Source organism: Serinus canaria, chromosome 9 (assembly GCF_022539315.1).
Source record: "Serinus canaria isolate serCan28SL12 chromosome 9, serCan2020, whole genome shotgun sequence".
Taxonomy (NCBI): Eukaryota; Metazoa; Chordata; class Aves; order Passeriformes; family Fringillidae; genus Serinus; species Serinus canaria.
In genome coordinates, this window is record NC_066323.1 from 8,629,190 (window position 1) to 8,639,462 (window position 10,273).

Consider the following 10,273-nt stretch of genomic DNA (forward strand, 5'->3'; position numbering starts at 1 on the left):
GTTTTCCTGAGATACAGAGCTGGTTTTTTTGTTGTTTGAAGTTTTTTTCCCAGATTCTCTCACTGTGGCTAATTGTTAAGGGTAAAGTTGAATACAAGTATGTCAGAGATGGAGGAAAGTTGTGGGCCTGTCAACTTACATGAATCTTTGTACAAGATTTCTGAGATTCTGAGCTCATGAGGTGCTAGATACAGAGTAGTAGTATATATTTGTTATCTCTTGTTCTGTGCTTCAAGTAATTAGAAAGCTGTTCCAGCACAGATTGTGTGTGACTGGAAAGATGTGACTTGATTCACTACTAAGAAGTGTTAACTTGGATTTTTTTACCCAGGGTGACAAAGGGTATGGGTTACTGTATTGGGGCAGGTTGGTGCCTGGAAGCACACTTGCAAAACCTATAGAAAATTGTCAGCTACTGCTTTGTTTTGGAAAAGGAAAATGAAATGATACTGAGCTGTCAATGTATTTGCAGCTACTCTTTTTTTTCTTTAACTGGGTGAGGAGGGAGAATATTTTTCTTCATTTTTTTTTAATTGTTCCTACTCTTATGCTTGTATTTTTTTGTTGTTGTTATTGTTGTGTCACACAGTGATTCTACATGAAAAGGAAACTGTTGCTCCTAATCACAATTTGAACATTTTACTATTTTAGGCCTACATTGAGAAATATAAATTTACCAGTGTTGTGGCTCAAGATCTTCTGGATTCCTTCCTGAATTTTTTTCCAGAGCTGAAAGAGCAATGTGTTGAGAGCAAAGCAGGTAGGAGAGTTACTAAGTTAACTGTAAGCACTGTAGAAAATCTGGATGCTGAATTTTGAGCTTGGCTTGGAGGATGCACAGGGAAATGCTAAGGCAAACAAAATAGTTCAGCAAGAACCAGATGTTCTTGACAGAATTTTTGGCTACTGCTTCTGCACTGGGGAATGAGAACCTCTGAAATTGCTGATGATTTTGGCATTAATCAGCTGAGTGTCCCTTGGTTAACTTTCTCATTAACTCACCTTTCACTCTGCAGACAGAATGATCAGTGCTTGTGAGATTTACACACGCTTAAATGCAGGGAAAAGGTGAACACACCTTGAAATTTCGTCTATTTTAATAACAGAAAACATGCTTTAAGAACTGTAACTTTCCTAAGATCCTACCCATACATAAAAAATCTCTTCCAGAATGTTTCACTTTCCCTTATATCGCTATTTATAGCTGTTGTTGGATTTCTGGAAGGTCTGTGGCTTACCAGGTGCTTATTAGCTCACTTTCTTAAAGAAATGAGACTTGTGTTATCCTGCCATGTGTCCATCCCTGTGAATAGCTATTGAGCCCATTGGACAGTTGAAAGCAGACCAGCAGAGTACAGCTCTTAAGGATCCTGGGTGCCTGCAGGCTTTGTGGAGAGAAAAGTGCCTGTGGCGATGAGAGAGTTTACTGTGGGAAAAGCTGCAGCATGAGCTCAGCAGTTCTGTGTTTTATTTGGCCCACTAGTAGGCTAATGAGTTAACCACAGAAGTTGCTAATTTTTGCCTGGCTAATATTCCAGGGATGCAGAAGGTAGGGGTTTTAGTGTAGATGGTGTGGAACAGGAAGTATTGCCATGGGTTAGAAAAGTACAGAGGTGGTAAAAGGTCAAGAGGAGCAGCTCTGCTTCAAAGCAGGCTTGTGAAGAAGCTTTTTTTAAAAAAAATAGTTGCATAAATAAATATAAATTGCTTGGGTTTACTGGTGGGTAAGAGGAGTTTAGTCATCCCTTTCATCTCTTTTTTTTTTTTTTTTTTATAAAATGGGTTTTCTCCATATTTGTCAGTCTTCCTCAAAATTCTGAGAGAGAAATGCAGGCACACAAATATTAGAGCATAATTTGAACATAGGTACTTGTCAGCCTTAAGAGCTGTTTTAAGAGCATGTGTGTTTCTTGTACTTACTGTACTGCTGAGCTCTAGAAAACTCACAGTGAGGTTTGGAGCAGTGTGGCTGGCACTCTTCCAGGTGTTCCATAGGCTATCCCAATGAGGCTGCTAAGACTGTTGTGTCACTAGAACTATTGGTTGCTGTTCTTACAACCTCCCTTAACTATATTAGAAGTGGTCCTGAGCTTTGAGGCAGCCAAGCCACCTGCAGAGATCTGTGCTCCACATTTTTGGTGCTCCTCATTCTAGGACTGGAGTTTGAACGTTGGCTCAATGCTACAGGACCTCCGTTAGCTGAGCCGGACTTATCTCAGGGATCCAGTCTGACCAGACCAGTGGAGACACTCTTCAAACTCTGGACCACAGAGCCTCTGGACTCCGTTGCTGCTGCCAGCAGTGTTGACCTCACTAAATGGAGAACGTTTCAAACTGTGCTTTTCCTGGACAGATTGCTGGATGGATCACCACTGCCACATGGTGAGTACTCTCTCCAGGATAGTAGAAAATTATCCCTGGAATAATTGATTGAATTATAAAGATCCCTGCCTCTGGTTGACATTATAATTCACGTAAAGTCAGGTTGATGTCCCAGGCGATGTCACAGAGGGATTGGAATAGGAGATCTTCAAAAGTCTTTCCCAGCCCAACAGATTCTATGATTCTGTTTTTGATGAGTTTTAATTATCTGATGACCCTCAAAATTGACCAAATAGGTCATAGTTCTTTCTCTGTGTATATGCTCTCTTCAGAGGTGATAAAAAAGCTCTCGGAATGTTACTCCTCTCAGCTGGACTCCATGAATGCAGAAATCCGTATCCGCTGGTTGCAGATTGTAGTCCGAAATGACTATTACCCAGACCTTTACAAAGTCCGTCGCTTCTTGGAAAACCAGGTACTAACTGCTGGATTAAACTCACTGCACCTCTCAGTGCATGAGACATGTGCATGAGACATGCGACGTGAAAGACCTTGGAACTTCTACTTCCTGGCCAAGTGTAGCCCAGGTGTGTTGTGAAGGGGCTGAGCATGGCTCACCTGCTAGCGGTGGGGAGGAATGGGCAGATGTAATTTCAAATGCCTACAGATAATCTCTGCTTTTCTAGCCTGACTCAATACCCTTGTCCCGGCTCTGCCCCATGCATTTTATGTATTGCTTTTCCAGAGCACAAGTTTTTGCACTACTGAATCATATGATTATTTGAATATTTACACTTCAAGCAAGGCTAGGGCTCATCAAGTTCTTTTCAGGAGTTGTTATTGTGCTGGAGCAAAAGGTTAATGCATGTGTTCAGTGTGGCCTCTTCTATTTGACCTTTAAAAATAGTTGCGTTATTTGTGGAAGTAGCTCAGTCTCAGAGAGCAGATTTTTTTTTAATTACCATTCATAAAAATCCTTGCATCAGACTTAGAATAGACTCATCTGTCTTTTGAAGAAATGTGTTGCTTGTCTCCAGTCTGAAGTTATTCTGGGCTGTTGGAGTGTAGCTGTAGAAGAGCTGAACTTCTTGACTTTTATTGAAATGTTTTTATCTTGTTTTCCTTTTTTTGTAGATGTCTCGGATGTACACAATTCCACTTTACGAGGACCTTTGCACTGGCACTCTCAAGTCTTTTGCCTTAGAAATTTTTTACCAGACCCAAAACCAGCTGCACCCCAATTTGCGGAAAACGATCCAACAGATCTTATCCCAGGGCTTGAATCCACTTCCTGCCATAGACACTACAGCAGTCACTACAGACACACCAGCAATGGTGCTTGAGGACAAAGTCTCAGAGGCCACAAATGGTGCCATTTCACTCAGGGATGTCAACGTGTCTGCTTAGATCACCAGTTCATGCCAACCAGAAGCTTGAAAATGGGGACAGGAACAGAGGAAAGATACCAAGCGTTGCCTCCTTTCCCTCAGCCTTGCAGCTGCAGTGTGTTGTAACTGGATTTCTCTCCCAAAACACAAAGCAAATGTGCCTTCAAGTATCCAGTGTGTAATACTGCCAGGTTTCAGAGATCTCCACCAGCTGTGTGATGAATATTTTGATTCAGTTTTTACTGGGCAGGGACTCCTGGGCTGTTGCTTCTCCATGAAAAGTGGATAGTTCCCTTTCCTGAGGCTCTTCTGGATGGTCTCTTCAGATTTGTTGTTTGGTGGGAGGGTGTTCTTTTTCTTCTTTTTTTTTTTTTTTTTTTTTTTTTTGTCTGAGGCCACTGAGGCTGTGGAGTATGTCCTACTTGCTGTGTGTATGTTGCTGGGGAGTGTGTATGTGTCAAGCTGTCATTGTCCTAATATTTGGGCTAAAGTTCTGCAAAGGAGAGACTCAGGAATTGTTAGTGGCAGCAAACATGCTTTCATGTTATGCTCCTTCCTGTGACAGAGGTATTGTGATTTGGGAGGAAGGGGACTAATGCTTAAATGAGAAACTAATTTTAAATAGCTCTTGTTCCCCCCTGCCCAAAGGTGGCTAAATAATAATAATAATAATAATGATGCTCTTTATATATATTAAAATATATATAAAAAAGAACAGGGAAACATTACGATGGATTTGAAATCCTTCTTCTAACCCTACCCTCAGTTTTCTCTTTGCACTCAATGGGACAAGCAATAAAGAAATGTGTAGGCTTGAATTTTCAAAGTTAAAATTAGGTTCCCAAATGCCATCAATTCTGGTACTAGCTGGATGCCTAAATCTTTTTAACTATTTTGACAAGTCTAGCTGCAACCTTTGCTAGTGTGTCAGGATGTGTGGAACGTGCATCAGATGCACTCTGTGTGTCTTCTATTTTGTCCTTTTGGAGGAATTACCAATACCTGTAATTTTTTTAAGATCCCCAGCATATCTTGGCCTGTAGGTCAGTCATGAAAATATCGATGTTAAAATTTTACCGCCATGAATAATGTTTGCCTGAATAACAGTGGCCCTGTCATACAATAATCTGAGGGAAGCACCATCTTTCTTGATGTGAAACTTTTTAAGTCCCGCTTTACCCAAGTCTGTTTTTTGACTTATTGTGGGAGTAAGGTGCCATTTCATTTCCCTGGCATGCTGTTTCTCTGGATCACTGGCCAGCCATGCAGGATGGGAAGACACTGTCTTCCCTCTGTGCTGTTTGGTCTCAGGAAACCAAGGGCAAAGTGTCCTGGGGTATTGCAGAGTACAGGCGATGGTTCTTAGACTCTGTGCCACAAACTTTTTAACATGTGGGTATCTGTGTGCTCTCTGTGAGCTCCCACAAGGTATCTCTGAGCTGATGCATCAGGATAGTATAAACAAAAGGCAAAACATTTGGAAAGGACTTGGCTAACAGAGATGTGAGAGAGAAATTGTTTGATACTTCAGGGCAAATTTTAGCCCTGCTATGGGGATCTGCATAGACAGGAAGAGGAGGAAATTCGGGAGGGCTTTGTTTTCTTCACCAAAAGTATCTGTTTACACCCATGTGTGGATGGGGACTTAGGTGCTGTTACTGGATCTGCATTTTCTGGCTTTAAATTAATTTGGACTTCACCATAGCCTTAGCCTGGGCTGAACTGGGATAAAGCAATAATAAACTCAGGCCTCTGTAGTGCTTCATTAGTTTTAAAAACGGGCCATCAGCATTTTTGGGCTTCAGAACTCCAAGCTCTGCTCTTTGCTCCTTGAATGGGATTATCTTTTAAATTCTGTTTTGTTTTCCCAGAAAGGATGGAGAATGATGTTTTCTACACAAATCTCTTTCCTTTTCATTTGTTGTTCTATTGAAAGAGATTTGTACAAGCTGACTTTACACTTCCAGAGCTGCCGCTGTTGGTGCTGTGTCTCCTGGACCCCACTGCCAGCAGTGGCAGCCTGGTCAAGACCAGGAACCACTAGCATTTTTTGGAATCACGGGCCTCTGTTCTAACATATTTTATTTAGTGGGAGAATGTTTGTGACCCTGGTGGGAATTTTTCATTTACATGGATGCCTTATGATGATTGTCAAATTAAACGAAGCTTTGTGACAAGTTCAGCCTTTTGGGCAGTTTTTTGGTGTCCCTGCTCTAGCTCTGTGGAAGAGTTAACTTGGTACATTGTCTTTGTTTTGTTCTTTTCTGGGGTGCAGCATAGAGGGAGTTTGGAAGCTCTTTCAAAGCCACACAGGAAGGTGCTGGAGAGGTGGCAAAAGCAAACAATCAAAAATAAATATTTATTGTTACTAGAACTGACTGAAATATGTCAGATCAGCTCTGTGTTTGCATAGACACCCATCAGAGCAAGGAAGTGCTGGCTGAACTGAACAGACTGTTTCCTGGTTAAAGAACACAGGATGTATGTTAGTGTTTCTGCTCTCATCTCTGTGAGATCCCATCAAATGGGATCCTTTTGACTTAGGACTTGTTTTCTGAGACACTGAAGCAGAGCAAGTTTTTGATCGTATTCCATGCATCCACCTCCAGGTACTTCTGTTTCTCCTGTGAGTGAGGAGTGCATTTTTTATTTTGTAGAGACAAAAAACTGGCAGCAAGTTTGTGGAGATAAGCCTTCCTTTTGTTGACAGAAAATAAATTGGTGCTTCAGGCTACTTGCTGTCTTGATTTCTAGTAGACTTCACATTGACAGGCAAATTAGACTGTGATTAAATAGAAACTATTTGTCATATCTTTGGTACATTCATTTCTGATCCATTTAAGTCAGAGTAAACATCAAATTGGTTTTATTCAAACAGATGCCAAGAGATTGGGTTATCTTATTTTATTTTGAAAATGAAAACTATTACTTTATTTCATTGCAGCTTTGAGCAGGACAACAGAGGATGTAGAAATATCACTTGTGGGAAAACTCTGAAGAGCCAAACCATTTAATAGAATGGAATATTTCTGACTTAATTTTTTAGTATTTCATAGCCACGTTGGTTGATACATTCAATATATTCTTGCTAGCTACAATATACTGTGTTAAACTTGTTTCAGTTATTTTGGTGTCATGTTACATTGCAACATTTTAACCACAAACTCTATCAACCAAGAACAATTCTATCAAGTATCCCAAACATTCTTCTTCAACCAAAACTCTTTAATGTTCTTGCACTGCACTGACCTTGGCCATTACCTTTTTTGGATAATACAGGACCTTCTGTACATCTAAGCTCATGTGCTGCACAATTCACTTAGGTCAAGTACACTTCTTAAGTCTGCTCTCCCTGTTTGTCCAAAGATAGAACAACACAGTACCGTCAACACGCTGAAATCACGTCACACTTCTTTCCACACTTTTTACTACAGGTTGATAAAAACTGAAAGCCACTTTGACCACAGTATCAGACTTGGTATACAAGAGAAACCGTGTTAGAAATCACTGTGTGAGATTTATCAAGCCACTGTCCTCTGAGACACAGAATTATTGTAGTTGTGAAGACACACTGACAATGTTGAAGCCCCAAGAAAATTGGTTTAGCTGTTGATTACATGCATTCCTGAAAAGCATACCTAATGTCTAGTTTGGATTTGTCTACTTTTATCTTCCATACTGCTTTGTTTGTGAAAGTTAAACTACTTACTCACATATAAACTACTTACCTCTTTCTCATGTAAGTACTTTTTAATTCTTAAAGAAAACAGATTGATTGGTCTGTTACTGCAAGCTGTCTTCCACAACTTCTTGTATTGATTTTGCTTGGGTGGAGCATGATGTTTCAATATCCTTTTAGAGTGGAAATTGCACATTGTTTCTCAAAAATTACCTCAATTGCTGCTGTATATTCCACATCAACTTTAAAAGAAGTTTTTACTAATATTGTCCGTTCATCCTGTTTTTTCCATTAATAACATTAGTAATTTGGGCATCTGTTTGCATATGTCTTACCTGGACATGAGAACCTTTTAAAGATAAAGAAGGGCAGAGAAAAGCTATTTCATATTTTGGAGGTGACTTTTCACTCTATACAGAGGGATACTAGCTAGTTGCAATAAATGATTGAGCCTGTGTGAACACTTCCCTTTAGTCCTCTTCCTGCCTGCACCTTCTGGACTGGAAAACTCAAGTCTTAGACCTCAGATTTCTTGTCCAGAGAATTATGATTATGTTGAACATCATATGCTCTGTGTCCAACAAGGAAGATGTTCTAATATGCTAGAGACAAGTATTTCTCTAAAAATGGAATGGCATTAGTGGGGTTTGCAGAGCCTAGACCCTTTTCCAAAATCATATTTACTGAGATGCAGCATCTTGTGTGCTGTGGTAGCCAGGCTGAAAATTTGGAGCTATGCTTTACCTCTGTGTGTGTCTGAAGCAATGAGAGAGGTCTATAACCCCAAATACCACTCCAAAATCTCAGTTTATAACCCCAAATACCCACTCCAAAATCTCCCTTAAGCAAAAAGACACTCTGTGCTGTTCCTTTGATACATCTCTGATCACTGTCAGCTGAGTATTGCTGTGCCTTCCTAATCCTGGTATCAGGATTCAGAGAATTGGAAGAGCTCCCTTGCAAACAGCTCCCATGTGTCAGCATTTGCAGAAACACACACACACATTGGGCCCAGCCACTGCTGCTCGATTACTTTTACTCCTCTCCCTGTCCTTGAACCAGTAGGAGTTGGAGACAAAAGCAAACATGGGACTGATGAAACTCCAAAACTGGCAAACAACCATGAAATTATCAAACACTATTCTAAAGGATCATCTTCATTCACATGGAAATGAGCTGGTTATTAAGCTGGACACAAATCCCTTTCAAATGTCTATAGCAATGGGACTCAACCCCTCTCAGTTTTCTTTCTTCCTTTCCAATGAGAAATGAAGCATCTACGTTAAAGTGGACTGAGACAACAAGGCAAGTATAATTTTGTCTTAAAATGTTATCTTCAAGACCTGTCTAAATAGACCTGTGTTTTATCTTCAGGAACAGTTTAAACCAGCAAGACTGCCAAGGGGCAACAGGGACAGTTCTCTGCTGTTCTCATTGCAAAGAGTTTCAGGTTAACAGAAAAAAAATCATCAATTGAATACTGTATTTATTCACCCCTTTCCAACCTTGCAGTGGGGCAGGGAAAGCATGTCAGGTATCTGAGAGACTAAGATAATATCTATCTCTTTCCTTCTTCTAATAAATTCATAAATAAATAGTTAGGTATTTAAGTAATTAATTGTTGCTGGCTGGACCTCCTGTATTTACAGTTAGAGCTCAACATTTATCCTGCTTTCTAGAATTGGTCCTCTAATGGAATTTATGCTGTTGTGTGATCGCTGTTTCCTAAAGAATGCAGGGGTGAAATCACACAGATCAGAGCCTCACTGTTCCTGACACAGAGGCCTTTTTTTCCCCTTTCCCTCCCCCAACAGAGCTCTCCTGTGTTGCTCACTCGCAGCCACACAGCTGCAGCTCCCTCGCATGAGCCGTGGACAAGAGGGTTATTCTTACTGCCAGCAATGTTTCCTCTGCTCCTGAAAGGGTCAAAACTCCAACCTGAAAAGTCTTGTTTGTTGATTAAATTTGCAGTAGGCAGGAGAGAATCCTTGTGTCTGTAGAAGGGGCATGACCAAGGGGCAGAGAACCTATTTCTGAACGTCAGGGGGTAGACAGCTGCTGCAGTTACCTGAGAGCATTTCCATCTGCTAAGGTTGGCTTGAGAGGAGGATTTCTGCAATAATGTCTGATAAAAACCAGTCAGGCCCGTGTTTTCTGTGGCTCTCTTGTTCAGATGACCTCTCTACCAGAGGACCAGGTGACCTTAGACTCACACACCTCATCACAGGCAAGTGTGATGGCAGATTTTTTGGTAAACACATTCTCCTTCCACTGTGGCTCAGCAGCTTCTTTATTGGCCACAACTGAGCTCCTTGAGAAACGCTGATGTGAAAGGCCCAAACATGAAAAAGACAACAGCCTGCTTCAGTGTGCCCTGAAACCCAAAACCCTGGTGTGCAGAAGGACGGCCTCGTGGGGCCCTTATTTCTGCATTTCTGTTCTTTGTCCCTGAGCTAGGCAGTATTTTTAAGGCACTTTTTCTACTTCACTGGTCAGTGGTAGCTATCAGAATATGGAAATTAACATATCTTCTTTGACGGTTCAGCCTGTGGACGACTTTATGGTGATAAACTATCTGAAAATGAGTTCTGTGCCATTGTCAGAAAAGGACTCGATAAGGGCCAGCAATTTCTCTGTGTTTCTCTGTCACAGTCTTCATGAAAACACTTTGGATTAATTTTTCTCCGCCCTAGGAGCCCATACACCAGGTACCCATGGCCCGTGCCTCACACAAGCCCTTTCCCATTTCCCGGCCAGCGAGCCTCTCCCACCCCGGGAACCTACTCCGCTCCCCTCAGCGGGGGAGGCGGGGCCAACGCGTGGTGCGCACGCAAGTAGCGTCTGCTGATTGGTCGACGGCGCCGTCCGTCATGCCCGGGCTGGG

The 10,273-nt window shown here is 41.4% G+C and overlaps 1 protein-coding gene across 13 annotated transcripts in view; it reads left to right on the top strand.

Moving 5' to 3' along the window:
* The window catches only part of ABCC5 (ATP binding cassette subfamily C member 5), a 67,429-nt gene extending 61,542 nt beyond the window's left edge, over positions 1-5,887 (top strand). For 12 of the 13 annotated variants that reach the window (XM_030227055.2, XM_009089093.4, XM_050977869.1 and 9 more), the window contains 4 exons: positions 652-760; positions 2,155-2,382; positions 2,655-2,797; positions 3,457-5,887. In XM_030227055.2, the coding sequence (XP_030082915.2) occupies positions 652-760; positions 2,155-2,382; positions 2,655-2,797; positions 3,457-3,729 (753 nt within the window). In that variant the 3' untranslated portion in view covers positions 3,730-5,887. Of the gene's footprint in view, positions 1-651; positions 761-2,154; positions 2,383-2,654; positions 2,910-3,456 lie in introns of all 13 variants that reach the window. The other variant, XR_003944715.2, reaches the window with a different exon arrangement.
* Positions 5,888-10,273: the final 4,386 nt, after the last annotated feature.